Source organism: Oncorhynchus clarkii, chromosome 23 (assembly GCF_045791955.1).
Source record: "Oncorhynchus clarkii lewisi isolate Uvic-CL-2024 chromosome 23, UVic_Ocla_1.0, whole genome shotgun sequence".
Lineage (NCBI taxonomy): Eukaryota > Metazoa > Chordata > Actinopteri > Salmoniformes > Salmonidae > Oncorhynchus > Oncorhynchus clarkii.
In genome coordinates, this window is record NC_092169.1 from 33,939,162 (window position 1) to 33,960,047 (window position 20,886).

The 20,886-nt window shown below is 44.5% G+C and overlaps 1 protein-coding gene across 3 annotated transcripts in view; it reads right to left on the reverse strand.

Annotated features, from left to right (window-relative positions):
• Window positions 1-20,886, reverse strand: part of LOC139382024 (disks large homolog 5-like) — a 152,594-nt gene that overhangs the window by 1,212 nt on the left and 130,496 nt on the right. For 2 of the 3 annotated variants that reach the window (XM_071125952.1, XM_071125953.1), the window contains exons 24-37: window positions 18,990-19,076; window positions 18,517-18,694; window positions 15,833-15,910; window positions 14,947-15,109; window positions 13,181-13,314; window positions 12,723-12,887; window positions 12,290-12,479; window positions 11,880-12,028; window positions 6,684-6,854; window positions 4,954-5,147; window positions 3,652-3,795; window positions 3,288-3,415; window positions 2,866-2,975; window positions 183-292 (exon numbers count right to left, since the gene is read on the reverse strand). In XM_071125952.1, the coding sequence (XP_070982053.1) occupies window positions 183-292; window positions 2,866-2,975; window positions 3,288-3,415; window positions 3,652-3,795; window positions 4,954-5,147; window positions 6,684-6,854; window positions 11,880-12,028; window positions 12,290-12,479; window positions 12,723-12,887; window positions 13,181-13,314; window positions 14,947-15,109; window positions 15,833-15,910; window positions 18,517-18,694; window positions 18,990-19,076 (2,001 nt within the window). The remainder of the gene's footprint in view (window positions 1-182; window positions 293-2,865; window positions 2,976-3,287; window positions 3,416-3,651; window positions 3,796-4,953; window positions 5,148-6,683; window positions 6,855-11,879; window positions 12,029-12,289; window positions 12,480-12,722; window positions 12,888-13,180; window positions 13,315-14,946; window positions 15,110-15,832; window positions 15,911-18,516; window positions 18,695-18,989; window positions 19,077-20,886) is intronic. The other variant, XM_071125954.1, reaches the window with a different exon arrangement.

A 20,886-nucleotide genomic window follows, 5' to 3' on the forward strand; every position in this document is an offset into this window, starting at 1 on the left:
GGTTCTGTCTATGTAACTTCACTCATTACGATCTAACAGGCTGATCTTAGTTCAGCGCTCCTACTCTGATACAATTTATGAATACGAGGCCTGGTCTGACTCCAGACTGTAGGTACATATGACAGGCCTTCTCACATAGCAACAAACTGAATGTTATTATATGATATTAACATAATACTAACCTGTAAAGACCTTGCTGTACTCCTGTTCAGTTTTCTGTGCCATTTCAAACTGCTCCTTGGAATGTTTCTGAGAGACTTTATCCCGTAAGTATAGAGGATCCTTCTGTTCTCTGAATGAAGGAAAGAACAAAATCATATTAAATATCAAATATTTCAGTTCATTAAAAAAGAGGTGACACATGGCACACAGTTGATATCACACAGAGACTGTGGTGGCATGGCAACAAAATGACCCCCAATTATTTGCATAGACGGCAACAAGACAGCAACAACAAAAAAGAAAGACTGTCTCTGCTCTTCACTACAATTGCAGTGTTGATGAGTAATAGTGCTGTACGAACTGAGCGGTAAGTACAGTCAAACTTAAAACAGGCACACTGGGTGGCAACTGGGTTAATGAGCCTCTCTTGTCTGTGACCCGTCTGCTCCTGACCTGCTGTTTTCCTTTCCCTGCCTGGCCTACAGTCTACATATTGACTATATGACGCCATCTAAAGGATAGAATGTCAGAGAGTGGTTCATGGTTTGGTTCTCTCTCTCTCTCTCTCTCTCTCTCTCTCTCGCTCACTCTCTCTCTCGCTCACTCTCAAAGGCATCTGCCATAGACATACTATTCACGTGTTTATATGAGATGATTGGTCTCTGCTGGTAGTGTGGAGTGAGTGAAGAGCAGCAAGGGCTTAGCCAAATAGCTGAGAGTGTACTGTAGGGCCCAGCCTCCAGCCTCTCTCGCTCTCTCTCTCAGAGACAGAGACGAGCAGCCCCCAGTACAAAGCTCAAAACTGGAAGAGACAGGCCCAGCTTTCAACCTCTCTGTCACAGGGATAGCTCAGCTAGACGCCCCCGCAGCCCACCACAGAGCTATAGGGCTCAGCCTCTCTGTCACAGGGATAGCTCAGCTAGACGCCCCCGCAGCCCACCACAGAGCTATAGGGCTCAGCCTCTCAGTCACAGGAATAGCTCAGCTAGACGCCCCCGCAGCCCACCACAGAGCTATAGGGCTCAGCCTCTCAGTCACAGGGATAGCTCAGCTAGACGCCCCCGCAGCCCACCGCAGAGCTATAGGGCTCAGCCTCTCAGTCACAGGGATAGCTCAGCTAGACGCCCCCGCAGCCCACCACAGAGCTATAGGGCTCAGCCTCTCAGTCACAGGGATAGCTCAGCTAGTCGCCCCCGCAGCCCACCACAGAGCTATAGGGCTCAGCCTCTCAGTCACAGGGATAGCTCAGCTAGACGCCCCCGCAGCCCACCACAGAGCTATAGGGCTCAGCCTCTCAGTCACAGGGATAGCTCAGCTAGACGCCCCCGCAGCCCACCACAGAGCTATAGGGCTCAGCCTCTCATCCCAGGGACAGCTGGCACTCAGTTGATGACAGGGAAGGCTTAGTTCAATCAGATCCTCTCCATGTCCACTGCCGCACTGCACGAGTCTCTGTGAATGTGTACGAGAATGTGTGAGACAGTGTGTGAGTGCCTGCAGGGCTCTAGAGTACAACCATTTTATTTGCATATGCACCTAAATATTTTGCTGTGCAACCTGGAATTTTAAATTAGGAGCACCATTGTGCCTAAAAAAAATGAAGGATTCTAGCTTTATTACCTCAAATATTTTTCATTGTGCTCCTAAATGTCTTTGTGCGCGCCTACCTTTTTCAACTTAGGCGCACGTGCTCCTTGTAAAAATAGTCAGCGTTGAGCCCTGGCGTGTCTGTGCCTGCGTTTTGTGTCTGTGTGTGAGAGTGTGCATGTCTGTGTGTTCAGCAGACTTAATCTTCCCCTCCGATTACAAATGAAAATACCAACCAGAGATCTTCTCTAATGAATCACGATTATCCCAAGAGGAGTGTCGGCTAGGGCCGTTTCTGATTCATTTCATTTTGATCACTTTGATTAATTTGTTTTGGAACGTGTCTGTGATAGGAATGAATCGGAGATCATTTCTGCAATGTTATAGTAATGAAAGTGCACCTAGACTGAAAGACAATTAAACTTAATACACTACTGTAAGTCAACCGTGAAAACAGCAGGGATATTGGAAAGTGGCAGTAGATGAGGTAATGTGCTGCTTGCTTGCATGCTGTTTGTGGTGTAGGCAGAGTTACCGTATATGTAAAAGGTTTGGGTGTAGCTGGTGCAGAGGAGTCAGGCGCAGGACAGCAGAGATGAGTAATAAAAGTAACTTTACTCAAAATTACCAAATACATGTAGTAATACCAAGCCCACACAATAGGACCGAAATACATAAAACAAACACGCACAAAAACCATGGGGAAAACAGAGGGTTAAATAATGAACATGTAATTGGGGAATTGAAACCAGGTGTGTAAGACAAAACAAATGGAAAATGAAAAGTGGATTGGCGATGGCCGCCCGAACAAGGAGAGGGACCGACTTTGGCGGAAGTCGTGACAGTATAAACACTTTGGAACAAGTTCTGATGTAAAGAGGGCTTTATAAATACAGTTGATTGATTGATAGCATTGTTATTGGTATAAAAAAAATAATGTTTAAAGAAGACTAAAGGAGATCCATGAGCTTTTACATTTCAATAGAGGAACTCCATGAGGGAAAGCAGCTGTGATAGCTTGGCCAGATGACTCTGATAGCAGTGGTGTTAGATCATTGTCTCAAAATACAGCACACAAAAATAAGTATTTATAGTAGAATGGGGGCTAGTACTCACTTTATCTGCTTTGCATTTTTGTAGCGAATGAAAATGACAATTGGATAGATGTGAACGCTGTGAAGCCGTTCGATGGCGTGGGGTGCAATGTCAAGTAAACAGTGACAATCCTTCAAAATAGAAACAACAACAAAATCTAACCAGTTGGGTTTGCATGAGAAATGAATGAAAGCACAGCAAAGAATGTTTCCAAAATGACATATCATTAGATCAACTGACAAAATCTAACAGCCATTTTGTTAGGTTCTGTCACACTGTACATAACATACACACTGTCACGATATAGGATGGCAGCTGCCATGTATTAATCCAGATATTTACTAGTCCTGTCTATGTACAAAATATGCTGAACTGGTTTCTCTCCTAAATATGTTTTTTTTATCTCAATAAGACTAAACTGTAAATAAATAAACTAAATATACCTTCTCTGTGATTTCCTTGATGGAAGCAACAGTTGTGACATCAAAATGGCCGCTCCTTCGTTTGAAGTCTATGAAGACGCAGTCCTTCACCCCTCGTTCTATCGCCTGCTGAGATGCCTTCATCACCTCTGAATGGACAGACAAAAATAATCACATTTTAGTATTTCATATACTGTATAAAATAAAATAACACATGATAATTGACAATCAATTTACTTATTTGAGTAGTTTACAATCCTGTCATAACATGACATAGCATTATCATAACATGACATAGCACTGTTATAACATGACATAGCGATGTTCTAACATGAAATAGCATTATCATAACATGACATAGCATTATCACAACATAACAGCCCACCAGGTAGGCACCGACAGAACCTCCCGGGGGCCTCCTTCACCAGCATGTCCTTGTTAGCCTCCACTAGGGGCCCCAGAACCAGCACTGGTCTGGGGCTGGAACACTCTACCTTCTGGATCCTCTGGTAGGCCAGGCTCACACCATCTGGTAGATAGACAATACACAGAACCGTCAGCAGAATTATGGAAAACTACAGTGTGTATGTACATGATACCCTAACCCCAGAACCAGCACAGGTCTGGGAATGGATCACACCACCTCCTGGACACTCTGGTAGTTAGACATTATAGCACTATGTCAAAACAGAGATCATGAACACTGCAGTGGAAAACTAGCTTTGCACCTACATGAATAATAGCATATGCCACTTGAGGCACTTTTATCCAAAGCAACTTACAGTACAAAGCAAGTGCATACATTATGGGAATGTGAACCATGTTGGTGTAACGGCAGATTTCCTCCTCTTCGTCTGAAGAGGAGTAAGGATCGGACCAAGATGCGGTGTGGTAAGTGTTCATGACGATTTTAATAAGAAAAGCACTGAACACTATGAAATACAAAAACAATAAACTAATACGTGAAATAACCAAACCCAAACAGTTCCGTGTGGCGACAAACACACACACGGAAACAAACACCCACGAACCAACAGTGAAACCCAGGCTACCTAAATATGGTTCTCAATCTGGGACAACGATAAACAGCTGCCTCTGATTGAGAACCATATCAGGCCAAACACAGAAATAGAAAAAACATAGAAACACAAACAGACTGCCCACCCCAACTCACGCCCTGACCAGACTAAATAAAGACAAAACAAAGGAAATAAAGGTCAGAACATGACAGTTGGAATGGACCCGGCAACCTTGGTGTACCCAGGGCTCTACGCTGACCTTTCATTTACTTTTTACAAGCAGCGAGTGTGCGCCTAAGTTGAACTAAATGTAGGAGCACACAAAGAAAAGGTATCAAGCCGTTTTCTTTGTTGTAATGGTCCAAACATGACAGTCATGAATCTGCACTCAGTGTGTTCTCCATGATGCTCAGGGGCTGCGGTACAGTGAAGTAATCATTGCAACAATTATCCTCTGGGGGATCTTTAACCTCGTGCACTGGTGCTACCAAATTAAAACTCCAGGTCTCACGGCAAAATATTTAGGCGCATATGCGGGTGAAATGGTCACACTGTAGAGCCCTGTCACCAACTGAGTCACACATGACCATACATGAGATGAATCAAGAATCTACATGTTCCACGGTTATCATTTACAGTACAGCAAGGTGTGAATGGGCCTTCCTCACCCTCCATGATGGGCAGTGAGTCAGTGCTGATGGCGTCCACTAGGTCCTTCCCGTCTTTAGACCCAGAGCGTTTGTGTTTCTGTTTCCTGCGGAAGAAGGACCTGCGAGCGGCAGCCGAGAGGGTCTTACTGGCGGTACCGCTCTCATCCTTCATATCAGGCATGCTGTGTCTCCTGTAGAACTCCTGGTCCATTCTGAAAAACACAGGGGAATACACAGTACAACGGGTTTGAATTTAATTTTTTTTATTTCACCTTTATATAACCAGGTAGGCAATTTGAGAACAAGTTCTCATTTACAATTGAGACCTGGCCAAGATAAAGCAAAGCAGTTCGACACATACAACGACACAGAGTTACACATGGAGTAAAACAAACATAGAGTCAATAATACAGTATAAACAAGTCTATATACGATGTGAGCAAATGAGGTGAGATAAGGGAGGTAAAGGCAAAAAAAAAAGGCCATGGTGGCAAAGTAAAACACTGGAATGGTAGATTTGCAGTGGAAGAATGTGTAAAGTAGAAATAAAAACAATGGGGTGCAAAGGAGCTAAATAAATAAAATAAATACAGTAGGTAAAGAGGTAGTCGTTTGGGCTAAATTATAGGTGGGCTATGTACAGGTGCAGTAATCTGTGAGCTGCTCTGACAGTTGGTGCTTAAAGCTAGTGAGGGAGATAAGTGTTTCCAGTTTCAGAGATTTTTGTAGTTCGTTCCAGTCATTGGCAGCAGAGAACTGGAAGGAGAGGCGGCCAAAGAAAGAATTGGTTTTGGGGGTGACCAGAGAGATATACCTGCTGGAGCGCGTGTTACAGGTGGGTGATGCTATGGTGACCAGCGAGCTGAGATAAGGGGGGACTTTACCTAGCAGGGTCTTGTAGATGACATGGAGCCAGTGGGTTTGGCAACGAGTATGAAGCGAGGGCCAGCCAACGAGAGCGTACAGGTCGCAATGGTGGGTAGTATATGGGGCTTTGGTGACAAAACGGATTGCACTGTGATAGACTGCATCCAATTTGTTGAGTAGGGTATTGGAGGCTATTTTGTAAATGACATCGCCGAAGTCGAGGATTGGTAGGATGGTCAGTTTTACAAGGGTATGTTTGGCAGCATGAGTGAAGGATGCTTTGTTGTGAAATAGGAAGCCAATTCTAGATTTAACTTTGGATTGGAGATGTTTGATGTGGGTCTGTAAGGATAGTTTACAGTCTAACCAGACACCAGAATGAAGCAATAAGGCCCATGAAGGTGTGGTATATGGCCAATATACCACAGCTAAGGGCTGTTGTTCTTACACATGATGGAACGCAGAGTGCCTGGACACAGCCCTTAACCGTGGTATATTGGCAATACCTGAGGTGCCTTATTGCTATTATAAACTGGTTACCAATGTAATTAGAGCATTAAAAATAAATGTTTTGTCGTACCAGTGGTAAACGGTTTGATATACCATGGCTGTCAGCCAATCAGAATTCAGGGCTTGAACCACCCAGTTTATAATGCTTTTTAAACATGTTATAAGCATGCATAAGCATTAATAAAGTAATTTAATAAGGCGTATCATGTGTTTTTTAACCTTTATTTTAAAAGGGAGTCATATTGAGACCCTGCAGAAACACACACATCAAATACCAAATGCAATCATTAAATATCTCTGTGTATCAACATTTCAACATTCAACATAACTGTTACCTAAAGTTTATTTACAGCAGGTACAGTATGACTTACATGTATTTGCTGGGGACCTGCCCTCGTGCCAGCTTGTGTGCGCTCTCATCTAACTGCCACGCCATCCAGAAGCCAAAGTTGCCCTTTGGTAGCGTGTCTTCAATGTACAGGATGTCATCCTTCTTGAAACTCAGCTCCAGCTCCATCTCTGCTACTCGCTCATAAAGTGCTCTGAAAGGAGAAGGAACACAGATGGGTTGACGTTCATTTAGAAAATGTAAAGATCATTTTCATGGGGATGCAGTGATATTGTACAGTTAAAGAATATAGACATGTAAAAACCAGGTACAGTTTATTTACACCTGATGGATGTTGACTACAGGCCCGATGTGACTCCATATGTGAAGGGGATACAGTAGTAAGATGTTGACTACAGGCCCGATGTGACTCCATACGTGAAGGGGATACAGTAGTAAGATGTTGACTACAGGACGGATGTGACTCCATACACGAAGGGGATACAGTAGTAAGATGCTGACTACAGGCCCGATGTGACTCCATACGTGAAGGGGATTACAGTAGTAAGATGTTGACTACAGGACCGATGTGACTCCATACGTGAAGGGGATTACAGTAGTAAGATGCTGACTACAGGCCCGATGTGACTCCATACGTGAAGGGGATACAGTAGTAAGACGTTGACTACAGGACCGATGTGACTCCATACGTGAAGGGGATTAGAGTAGTAAATTGTTGACTACAGGACGGATGTGACTCCATACGTGAAGGGGATTACAGTAGTACGATGACTACAGGACGGATGTGACTCCATACGTGAAGGGGATTACAGTAGTAAAATGTTGACTACAGGACGGATGTGACTCCATACGTGAAGGGGATTACAGTAGTAAGATGTTGACTACAGGATGGATGTGACTCCATACGTGAAGGGGATTACAGTAGTAAGATGTTGACTACAGGACGGATGTGACTACATACGTGAAGGGGATTACAGTAGTAAGATGACTACAGGACGGATGTGACTCCATACGTGAAGGGGATTACAGTAGTACGATGACTACAGGACGGATGTGACTCCATACGTGAAGGGGATTACAGTAGTAAAATGTTGACTACAGGACGGATGTGACTCCATACGTGAAGGGGATTACAGTAGTAAGATGTTGACTACAGGATGGATGTGACTCCATACGTGAAGGGGATTACAGTAGTAAGATGTTGACTACAGGACGGATGTGACTACATACGTGAAGGGGATTAGAGTAGTAAGATGTTGACTACAGGACGGATGTGACTACATACGTGAAGGGGATTAGAGTAGTAAGATGTTGACTACAGGACGGATGTGACTCCATACGTGAAGGGGATTACAGTAGTAAGATGTTGACTACAGGACGGATGTGACTCCATACGTGAAGGGGATTACAGTAGTAAGATGTTGACTACAGGACGGATGTGACTACATACGTGAAGGGGATTAGAGTAGTAAGATGTTGACTACAGGACGGATGTGACTCCATACGTGAAGGGGATTACAGTAGTAAGATGTTGACTACAGGACGGATGTGACTCCATACACGAAGGGGATTACAGTAGTAAGATGTTGACTACAGGACGGATGTGACTCCATACGTGAAGGGGATTAGAGTAGTAAGATGTTGACTACAGGACGGATGTGACTCCATATGTGAAGGGGATTACAGTAGTAAGATGTTGACTACAGGACGGATGTGACTCCATACGTGAAGGGGATTAGAGTAGTAAGATGTTGACTACAGGACGGATGTGACTAAATACGTGAATGGGATTACAGTAGTAAGATGTTGACTACAGGACGGATGTGACTCCATACGTGAAGGGGATTACAGTAGTAAGATGTTGACTACAGGACGGATGTGACTCCATACACGAAGGGGATTACAGTAGTAAGATGTTGACTACAGGACGGATGTGACTCCATACACAAAGGGGATTACAGTAGTAAGATGTTGACTACAGGACGGATGTGACTCCATACACGAAGGGGATACAGTAGTAAGATGTTGACTACAGGACGGATGTGACTCCATACACGAAGGGGATTACAGTAGTAAGATGTTGACTACAGGACGGATGTGACTCCATACGTGAAGGGGATACAGTAGTACGATGTTGACTACAGGACGGATGTGACTCCATACGTGAAGGGGATACAGTAGTAAGATGTTGACTACAGGACGGATGTGACTCCATACGTGAAGGGGATACAGTAGTAAGATGTTGACTACAGGCCCGATGTGACTCCATACACGAAGGGGATTACAGTAGTAAGATGTTGACTACAGGACGGATGTGACTCCATACACGAAGGGGATTACAGTAGTAAGATGTTGACTACAGGACGGATGTGACTCCATACACGAAGGGGATTACAGTAGTAAGATGTTGACTACAGGACGGATGTGACTCCATTCACGAAGGGGATTACAGTAGTAAGATGTTGACTACAGGACGGATGTGACTCCATACACGAAGGGGATTACAGTAGTAAGATGTTGACTACAGGACGGATGTGACTCCATACACGAAGGGGATTACAGTAGTAAGATGTTGACTACAGGACGGATGTGACTCCATACACGAAGGGGATACAGTAGTAAGATGTTGACTACAGGACGGATGTGACTCCATACGTGAAGGGGATTAGAGTAGTAAAATGTTGACTACAGGACGGATGTGACTCCATATGTGAAGGGGATTACAGTAGTAAGATGTTGACTACAGGACGGATGTGACTCCATACGTGAAGGGGATTACAGTAGTAAGATGTTGACTACAGGACGGATGTGACTCCATACGTGAAGGGGATTACAGTAGTAAGATGTTGACTACAGGACGGATGTGACTCCATACACGAAGGGGATTACAGTAGTAAGATGTTGACTACAGGACGGATGTGACTACATACGTGAAGGGGATACAGTAGTAAGATGTTGACTACAGGACGGATGTGACTACATACGTGAAGGGGATTACAGTAGTAAGATGTTGACTACAGGACGGATGTGACTCCATACACGAAGGGGATACAGTAGTAAGATGTTGACTACAGGACGGATGTGACTCCATACGTGAAGGGGATTACAGTAGTAAGATGTTGACTACAGGACGGATGTGACTCCATACACGAAGGGGATTAGAGTAGTAAGATGTTGACTACAGGACGGATGTGACTCCATATGTGAAGGGGATACAGTAGTAAGATGTTGACTACAGGACGGATGTGACTCCATATGTGAAGGGGATTACAGTAGTAAGATGTTGACTACAGGACGGATGTGACTCCATACACGAAGGGGATACAGTAGTAAGATGTTGACTACAGGACGGATGTGACTCCATACGTGAAGGGGATTACAGTAGTAAGATGTTGACTACAGGACGGATGTGACTCCATACACGAAGGGGATTAGAGTAGTAAGATGTTGACTACAGGACGGATGTGACTCCATATGTGAAGGGGATACAGTAGTAAGATGTTGACTACAGGACGGATGTGACTCCACATGTGAAGGGGATACAGTAGTAAGATGTTGACTACAGGACGGATGTGACTCCATATGTGAAGGGGATACAGTAGTAAGATGTTGACTACAGGACGGATGTGACTCCATACACGAAGGGGATACAGTAGTAAGATGTTGACTACAGGACGGATGTGACTCCATACACGAAGGGGATTACAGTAGTAAGATGTTGACTACAGGACGGATGTGACTCCATACGTGAAGGGGATACAGTAGTAAGATGTTGACTACAGGACGGATGTGACTCCATACACGAAGGGGATACAGTAGTAAGATGTTGACTACAGGACGGATGTGACTCCATGCGTGAAGGGGATTACAGTAGTAAGATGTTGACTACAGGACGGATGTGACTCCATACGTGAAGGGGATTACAGTAGTAAGATGTTGACTACAGGACGGATGTGACTCCATACACGAAGGGGATTACAGTAGTAAGATGTTGACTACAGGACGGATGTGACTCCATACGTGAAGGGGATTACAGTAGTAAGATGTTGACTACAGGACGGATGTGACTCCATACGTGAAGGGGATTACAGTAGTAAGATGTTGACTACAGGACGGATGTGACTCCATATGTGAAGGGGATTACAGTAGTAAGATGTTGACTACAGGACGGATGTGACTCCATACGTGAAGGGGATTACAGTAGTAAGATGTTGACTACAGGACGGATGTGACTCCATACGTGAAGGGGATACAGTAGTAAAATGTTGACTACAGGACGGATGTGACTACATACGTGAAGGGGATTACAGTAGTAAGATGTTGACTACAGGACGGATGTGACTCCATACGTGAAGGGGATTACAGTAGTAAGATGTTGACTACAGGACGGATGTGACTACATACGTGAAGGGGATACAGTAGTAAGATGTTGACTACAGGCCTGATGTGACTCCATACGTGAAGGGGATTAGAGTAGTAAGTTGTTGACTACAGGACGGATGTGACTCCATACGTGAAGGGGATTACAGTAGTAAGATGTTGACTACAGGACGGATGTGACTCCATATGTGAAGGGGATTACAGTAGTAAGATGTTGACTACAGGACGGATGTGACTCCATACGTGAAGGGGATACAGTAGTAAGATGTTGACTACAGGACAGATGTGACTCCATACGTGAAGGGGATACAGTAGTAAGATGTTGACTACAGGACGGATGTGACTACATACGTGAAGGGGATTACAGTAGTAAGATGTTGACTACAGGACGGATGTGACTCCATACGTGAAGGGGATACAGTAGTAAGATGTTGACTACAGGACGGATGTGACTCCATACGTGAAGGGGATACAGTAGTAAGATGTTGACTACAGGACGGATGTGACTACATACGTGAAGGGGATTACAGTAGTAAGATGTTGACTACAGGACGGATGTGACTCCATATGTGAAGGGGATTACAGTAGTAAGATGTTGACTACAGGCCGGATGTGACTCCATATGTGAAGGGGATTACAGTAGTAAGATGTTGACTACAGGACGGATGTGACTCCATACGTGAAGGGGATTACAGTAGTAAGATGTTGACTACAGGACGGATGTGACTCCATACGTGAAGGGGATTACAGTAGTAAGATGTTGACTGATGTTTCAAAAAGAAATATGTGCAGCAATCTGATATGAAAACATTTCAGAGTGACAACATAGTTTTAGTACCTGATATAAAACCCATCTCCTGGTGAGTCTTTGAGCATGGCGAGCTCATCCAGACGATGTTGGACTTTAAACATGACCGTTTCAGCCGGTTTCAACATCTCCAGGTAAGCCTCTTCCGCAGTCTTATTCTTCATGTTGACACCATTGTACTGTTGAAAAACATCCATTCAATATTGAGCAAAGTAATAATACAAAATGTTTGTGAATCACTGAATAGTTTGCTAACATCAAATTAACTGTACATAAAAAAATGGAATCGGTAGCTAGCAAGAAGAAAGGTATGTGTTGGAGTAACTCTGCATCTACTTCAGTGCTACACATGGCCCAGGAAGTCTGTAGGTATACCTGTCTCTCTACGTATGTACCATACAGGTTACCTCTATACTACACTATACGGCCCTATACTCTACCTCCAGTATTTGGTCTCCAGGCACCAGTCCGTCGGGACACTTGGCAGGGCTGTCATCCTCCAGACTCTCTACATATATACCATACAGGTTCCCTCCACAGAGCTGCACCCCCAACTCTCCCTGGGGCTTCTTCAGCCGCACCAGCCTCACCTCTGGGGCCCTGCGAGAGCCTGCACCTGGAGATGATAGCCTGGACAGAGACGGATATGCCTCCCATAGTCAGAGTCTATCTGGCAACCCAATGACCACCACTTAAAATTGGTCAATTCAGGAACGTAACTCAAATTCCAACTTCCTGCATTGACTGAATATGAATGGAATTGACTTAAACCCTGATGACATATTAATAACTAACACTAAGGAACAGAATGCTACAGCTGTTGTTTATTTGATTTATTTCGACAATATTATGTCCACCTGAGTTATCCTGTACCTGAAGGAGCTGTGAGGGCTGGTTGCTGGGGTGGTCTGTTTAGAAGGTGGTGTCATGGTCCCTTCGTCTTGCTCACTCAAGGTGTCGATGACGGAGTGATTGTCTGGAGTGGTGGCTCCGCTGAGCTGGGGGGTTGGCTGACCACTGATGGACTCCATACGAGAACTGAAGAGAATGTCATCAAAATCAGTCTCCTATTACCTGGAGCGAGAGAGGTTTCCCAGCTCTGTGTGTGTGTGTGTGTGTGTGTGGCGTACCCTTAACTGGAGCAAGAGAGGTTTCCCAGCTCTGTGTATGTGTGTGTGTGTGTGTGTGTGTGTGTGTGTGTGTGTGTGTGTGTGTGTGTGTGTGTGTGTGTGTGTGTGTGTGTGTGTGTGTGTGTGTGTGTGTGTGTGTGTGTGTGTGTGTGTGTGTCTGTGTGTGTGTGTCTGTGTCTGTGTGTGTGTCTGTGGCCTTACCTGGAGCGAGAGTGGTTTCCCAGCTGGAACATGTGTGGATTGTACTGAGCCAGGATGGTGATGGTGTCACACTGCTGACCAATCACAAGCCTCGCCTGCTGCTCATTGGCGTTCCGCAAGTTGATCCCATTAAACTGAAAGAAAGAACAACAACAGTTTGAGTGAGTGAGTGAGGGATGGATGAGTGAGAGGGATAGAAGAAGAGAGAGAGAGCGAGAGAGACAGGGGGAAAGGTGAGAGAAAGAGAGTAAGATTAAGATCGAGAATGTGGGTAAATGGCATTTAAACATGTTTTTTGAGCTAAAGGTGCTAGATGTAGTATGTCTCAAATAAACAACTCTGCATTCTGTTTCCCCACAACATGGTGGAGACTTTGTGGCTGTGGAATCTAGTGGAAACCACTCGCGCTTGAGCCCTTTACTTACAGTATGATCCACCAACTTTAAACAGTTGAAAATACTATATTTTTCATTATTAAAAAAATATTTGGGTAGCCAAGCGGTTAGAGCGTTGTGCCAGTAACCGAAAGGTTGCTGGTTTGAATACCAGAGCTGACAAGTTGAAAGATCTGTAGATGTGCCCTTGAGCAAGGCACTTCACCCTTATTTGCTCCAGTGGCACCATACTGCTATGGCTGACCCTGTAAAACAACATATTTTATATCAAATGTATCGGTCGCAGGTGTAGTGAAATGCCACTGCTGCAGGTGACAATACAAAATGAAAACATATATTTCACAGCGATTTAAATGGTACAATGAGGGGCCTCCCGGGTGGCCCCTTAACCACTGCGCCACCTGGGAGGCCCCTCATTGTACACCTGCGACCGATACATTTGAGCAAGAGACTCTGAGTTCACGAACGGTCCATGGGGCGACACACAATTGGCCTAGCGTCGTCCGGGTTAGGGAGGGGTTGGCCGGTAGGGATATCCTTGTCTCATCGCGCACCAGCGACTCCTGTGGCGGGCCGGGCGCAGTGTGCGCTAACCAAGGTTGCCAAGTGCACGGTGTAGCCTCAGACACATTGGTGCGGCTGGCTTCCGGGTTGGATGCGCAATGTGTTAAGAAGCAGTGCGGCTTGGTTGGGTTGTGTTTCGGAGGACGCATGACTCTCTCCCGAGCCCGTACGGGAGTTGTAGCAATGAGACAAGATAGTAGCTACTAACAATTGGATACCACGAAATTGGGGAGAAAAAAGGGGCAAAATAAATAAAATAAAATGTTTTTTTAATTTATTTTTTTAAATGGTACAATGATGCTATACACAATGAATTGCTTGTTTTGTCACATAAACTGAAATTAGGCAAACATAATAGAATTCTAACAACCAGGTAATGGCAGGGTGATTTCTGCCATTGATGATTCTGCTTGTGGGATGATAACCACCCCTCTGAGTGACGCTGAAGGAATAGCGTGGTGGGTGGGGGGGTGCAGCCTGCCAATTTAACAACAAGAGCCGGTCCGGCTTTCGTTGACCAATAGGAAGACTGAACCATCGTTATGCAATTTTATGTGGGACCAAAAACATGTTTTCTTTTTTTTAACATTGTGAAACGCATCATTCAAACATTTCATTATTACTGCAGATATATAGCTGACGCTCTTATCCAGAGCGACTAACAGTAGTGAGAGCATACATTTTCATACTGGTCCCCTGTGGGAATTGAACCAACAACCCTGGCGTTGCAAGCGTCATTCAAGTCCAATGATCTACTAACTGAGCTTCACGGGACTATGACCCAAAAAGTAGGTGAGGAAAACATACCTCCAGCAGTTGGTCCCCGTACTCCAGCCGTGCTTGGTGCGCAATGCTTCCTGCCATCACCTTGGACACGAACACACCCCCATTCTCCCCACTCACTATGGAGATGCCCAGCGGTTCTGCCCCCTTCTGTACCGTCACGTTACGGGGCTCCTCCAGATAGGGCCTTTTAGGAGACCAACAGAAAGAAGAACATTACAAAACCTAATACTGACTTAGCGTCATACTGTAATGACACCACACACACACACACAAAACCCATCCCGTTAAAACATCATCAAGCAAAAAGTGGTTTTATTTTGGCACAATTTTGAAATAATACTAAATACCAAAGGCCAATGTAAATTAGTAAATGATAAGGGAAAGTACTGACTAGCCTGAATGTGAATGCCTCCTTCTGTTAAAGCATATTACGACACAGATATAAGCTGTGCATACAAAGGATGTTCCAGCCAGGCTCCAGGTCATGTTCCAATCATGCGATCAGACAAAATTCAACAGCATCGTCATGCAATTTTAAGGAACTAGTGAAAAGCACTGAAGACACTTTAAAGGAATATAATGTGTATTTTCTCTTATGTTATAGCTTAGTCTCAACATCTCACTAAGGACTTCTCAAATGCAAAGGATTAGCGTTGCAAAATTCCAGGAAGTTTCAAAGTGGCACAAAATACTTTTTGGAATTCATGGGAATTTACATAGAATTTACAATTCGGGGAGTTTAAGCACACTGATTGCTTTTCCCCTTATTCTTATATGCTTCCTGTCATCAATTGAGCCATATTACTTAAAGCATTACAAATAAAACAGTCAGGTACTTTAACAATGTTAGAAAAATCAAGACTCAAACGGCACCCATTTCTGCGTGCCTGACTAGTGTAGAACAAACCTCAAGCTCCGTAATGAGGAGAACCTGGGCCTAACAGCCAGAGGCAGGCGGAGAAAGGATCTGTTATAGAACAGATATCTAGAGCAGAGATGAAGAGGGAAGGGAGATAAATGGGGAGAGAGAGGAAAGAGGGAAAGACAGGGAAAGACAGTGAAAGAGAAGGAAAGAGAAGGAAAGACAGGGAAAGACAGGGAAAGACAGGGGAAGACAGGGAAAGACAGGGGAAGAGAGAAGAGAAGGAAATTACAGGGAAAGAGAGGGAAAGACAGAGAAAGACAGGGAAAGACAGGGGAAGACAGGGGAAGACAGGGAAAGAGAAGGAAAGACAGGGAAAGAGAGGGAAAGACAGGGAAAGAGAGGGAAAGACCGAGAAAGACAGGGAAAGACAGGGGAAGACAGGGGAAGACAGGGAAAGAGAAGGAAAGACAGGGAAAGACAGGGAAAGACAGGGAAAGACAGGGGAAGAGAGAAGAGAAGGAAAGACAGGGAAAGAGAAGGAAAGACAGGGAAAGAGAGGGAAAGAGAGGGAAAGACAGGGAAAGACAGGGAAAGACAGGGGAAGAGAGAAGAGAAGGAAAATACAGGGAAAGAGAGAAGAGAAGGAAAATACAGGGAAAGAGAGGGAAAGAGAGGGAAAGACAGGGAAAGACAGGGAAAGACAGGGGAAGACAGGGAAAGAGAAGGAAAGACGGAAAGACAGGGAAAGACAGGGAAAGAGAGAAGAGAAGGAAAGACAGGGAAAGACAGGGGAAGACAGGGAAAGAGAGAAGAGAAGGAAAGACAGGTAAAGACAGGGAAAGAGAGAAGAGAAGGAAAGACAGGGAAAGACAGGGAAAGACAGGGGAAGAGAGAAGAGAAGGAAAGACAGGGGAAGACAGGGGAAGAGAAGGAAAATACAGGGAAAGAGAGAAGAGGAGGAAAATACAGGGAAAGAGAGGGAAAGAAAATCACACAGAGAGGGTGAAGAGAGGGAAAGAGGGTGAGAAGAGGGACAGAGGGTGAGGAGAGGGACAGAGGGTGAGGAGAGGGACAGAGGGTGAAGAGAGGGACAGAGGGTGAAGAGAGGGACAGAGGGTGAAGAGAGGGACAGAGGGTGAGGAGAGGGACAGAGGGTGAAGAGAGGGACAGAGGGTGAGGAGAGGGACAGAGGGAAAGGGGAAGAGAGGGAAGAGAAGAAAAAGAGGGGAAGACGGAAAAAGAGTAACGAGGCAAAGGAGGGAAAGCAAGAAAGGGAAAGGGAGCGAATCAAAAATCCCAGAAAGGAGAGGATGGATGTCAGGAAGGTTCAGAGAGCTCCAGATAGACAAGGGGAAGGAAAGACAGTTTACAGATAAAATTATAGAAGATGGAGCCACAAACAACGTGGGACACAGCTTCCAGACAGTGATGTTTACTTCACCACTAACACTACGATCAGCATCAACTCACAGACAGACAGACAAGAGACAAAGACAAACAGAAGAGAGACCGATGGGATGTACAGGTATATATCAACATGTTCCATTGACTAATGAGGCAACACGTAACTAGTCAAAGTGATGGGGATGGTACCTCAAAGCAGGTGTGTGTGTGTGTGTGTGTGTGTGTGTGTGTGTTAGTGTGTGTGTGTGTGTGTGTGTGTTAGGGTCCTGCATCAGGTCGGAAAGGTCTTCAATCAAAATATATATATTTTTTACAAACCCAGGAGCTTGTTGTGTTGCGAATTCCATTCTGTGAGTGGTGAGGCAGGCAGTAGGCTGTGAGAGGCTGTGAGAGAGTGTAGAGCAGGTACTGTCTCTTTGTGTGGTGCTGAAACATTCTAATTCGTCCACGTGCAGAGCTATGTTCCGTCCCGCCACCACACGTGACAATACATTGTCAAGTTTTCTTTCCCTAGCTAGGCTAGCTCACTTGGAAATGGTTAATGTAACCAGAGAAATAAGAAGATAGTTTATAATGGTGGAATACACCATCGTGGAAACAGGTGCTGGCAAGTGAAACCCCTGGTTAAGAAGGATTTTGGAGTCCCTTTAGGCAAGGAGAGCAACCCGGTAGATGGATAGCTTACATAGCCTGCAAAATGTGCCCAGAAGGTATTTGTTGACAATAATTCTGTTAATTATCAGTTTGTTAATTTAGACCATACGCAGATCATATGAAGTTTAAACCACTGCAGCTGGTGAAAGTTTGAGTATAGCCAACTAAATGCATGTATTTTTGTAGGCTATATTAGATTCTGGGAATTGTTCATTTAAGTTTCAATTAAACTATTTGATTATCTGAAAACATATTGAATGTAGAGGTATTGTTTTGTATGTCGGCTATAGGCTTTCATTAGGTAAGAAGGCTAATTAGAAGTCAATTTGATTTGTCAATGTGCTGCATCGTTGGTTTCCTTTTATTCAAATGTTGAATAGACATGCAGACAAATTCATTAATGCAGGGAAGGGGAATAATAGCCTACTACTCTGGAGTCATAAAAACAATTAAATAAATGTACATTATTTTGCGGGTCAGGGATCAGCTCTCGGAACAATGCTATGCGGGTGGGTCGGGTTGCAGAGAAAAATCTGTCCTGCTGTGGGGTATTGGGTGGGGCTCGGAATTGATGTAGCCGGCAGGTGTGGCTCCAAAAAACTGACCCAGGTAGGACTCTAGTGTGCTGATGCGCGCACATGTGTGGCTGTGTGTGTGCATGTTTGCACCTGTCCTTCCGTCGGTCCCCTATTAAGGCAGGGCTGCCTGATATCCTGGGCTGGGTGGCGCTGGTGGAGATAGAGCTCTGTGATTGGCTGCTGGCAAAGGACGCTGTCTCTAGATTGGCGGGGGACATGGGAGGAGTGGAGTGGGACAGGGAGCTGCACTCTGAGTGGGACAAGGACCCTGGTGGGGGGAAGGCGAGAGGAGGGTGACATGGTGGAAGAAAAGAAAGGGAGGAGAAACTAAGTTACTCATAGGTTATTACTGTGTCGTAATCCAATTGCCCATGTACTTTCTAGGTAAATAAATGCTACTTTTGTTACCACATAGTTGATGGGCACAGAAAAAAAGAATTGAATCCCTTCAAATACATTCATGAAAATCTATTCATTACATACATTCAAAATTCAATAAGCTCATACTGTTGGAGGAGTGTAAATATGTAACCTTGTAGCAGCAGGAGACATAAACAACCTACCTCTATCAGACCCTGCAACAGACCGTGGGTATCGAGTAGGGGGGATTTTAATACGCTCGTGCCGGAAATGTAAATTACCAGAGGAACCTGTCAAGATCATAAACAGATGGAGGTGAGTTACCAGTAGTAACAGTCAGACTAACAGTAATAACAACCTCTATCTTAGAGGGGTAAGACAAGTGAATGTTAATATCATTCATGCCATGAAAGACCATAAACTGATTATAACGATAGTAAAAGCACTACATGTATGATCCCGTGTGGCTCAGTTGGTAGATGCATGCAACGCCAGGGTTGTGGGTTCGAATCCCACGGGGGACGAGTAAAAAAAAGAGTTTCAAAATGTATCCACTCACCTCTGTGGATCAGAGTGTCTGCTAAATGACTAAATTGTATCCACTCACCTCTGTAAGTGACTCTGGATCAGAGTGTCTGCTAAATGACTAAAATGTATCCACTCACCTCTGTAAGTGACTCTGGATCAGAGTGTCTGCTAAATGACTAAAATGTATCCCCTCACCTCTGTAAGTGACTCTGGATCAGAGTGTCTGCTAAATGACTAAAATGTATCCACTCACCTCTGTAAGTGACTCTGGATCAGAGTGTCTGCTAAATGACTAAAATGTATCCCCTCACCTCTGTAAGTGACTCTGGATCAGAGTGTCTGATAAATGACTAAAATGTATCCACTCACCTCTGTAAGTGACTGTGGATCAGAGTGTCTGCTAAATGACTAAAATGTATCCACTCACCTCTGTAAGTGACTCTGGATCAGAGTGTCTGCTAAATGACTAAAATGTATCCACTCACCTCTGTAAGTGACTCTGGATCAGAGTGTCTGCTAAATTACTAAAATGTATCCACTCACCTCTGTAAGTGACTCTGGATCAGAGTGTCTGCTAAATGACTAAAATGTATCCCCTCACCTCTGTAAGTGGCTGTGGATCAGAGTGTCTGCTAAATGACTAAAATGTATCCACTCACCTCTGTAAGTGGCTGTGGATCAGAGTGTCTGCTAAATGACTAAAATGTATCCACTCACCTCTGTGGATCAGAGTGTCTGCTAAATGACTAAAATGTATCCACTCACCTCTGTGGATCAGAGTGTCTGCTAAATGACTAAAATGTATCCCCTCACCTCTGTGGATCAGAGTGTCTGCTAAATGACTAAAATGTATCCCCTCACCTCTGTGGATCAGAGTGTCTGCTAAATGACTAAAATGTATCCCCTCACCTCTGTGGATCAGAGTGTCTGCTAAATGACTAAAATGTATCCACTCACCTCTGTGGATCAGAGTGTCTGCTAAATGACTAAAATGTATCCCCTCACCTCTGTGGATCAGAGTGTCTGCTAAATGACTCAAATGTATCCCCTCACCTCTGTGGATCAGAGTGTCTGCTAAATGACTAAAATGTATCCCCTCACCTCTGTGGATCAGAGTGTCTGCTGAATGACTAAAATGTATCCCCTCACCTCTGTGGATCAGAGTGTCTGCTAAATGACTAAAATGTATCCCCTCACCTCTGTGGATCAGAGTGTCTGCTAAATGACTAAAATGTATCCCCTCACCTCTGTGGATCAGAGTGTCTGCTAAATGACTAAAATGTATCCCCTCACCTCTGTGGATCAGAGTGTTTGCTAAATGACTAAAATGTATCCCCTCACCTCTGTGGATCAGAGTGTCTGCTAAATGACTAAAATGTATCCCCTCACCTCTGTGGATCAGAGTGTCTGCTAAATGACTAAAATGTATCCCCTCACCTCTGTGGATCAGAGTGTCTGCTAAATGACTAAAATGTATCCCCTCACCTCTGTGGATCAGAGTGTTTGCTAAATGACTAAAATGTATCCCCTCACCTCTGTGGATCAGAGTGTTTGCTAAATGACTAAAATGTA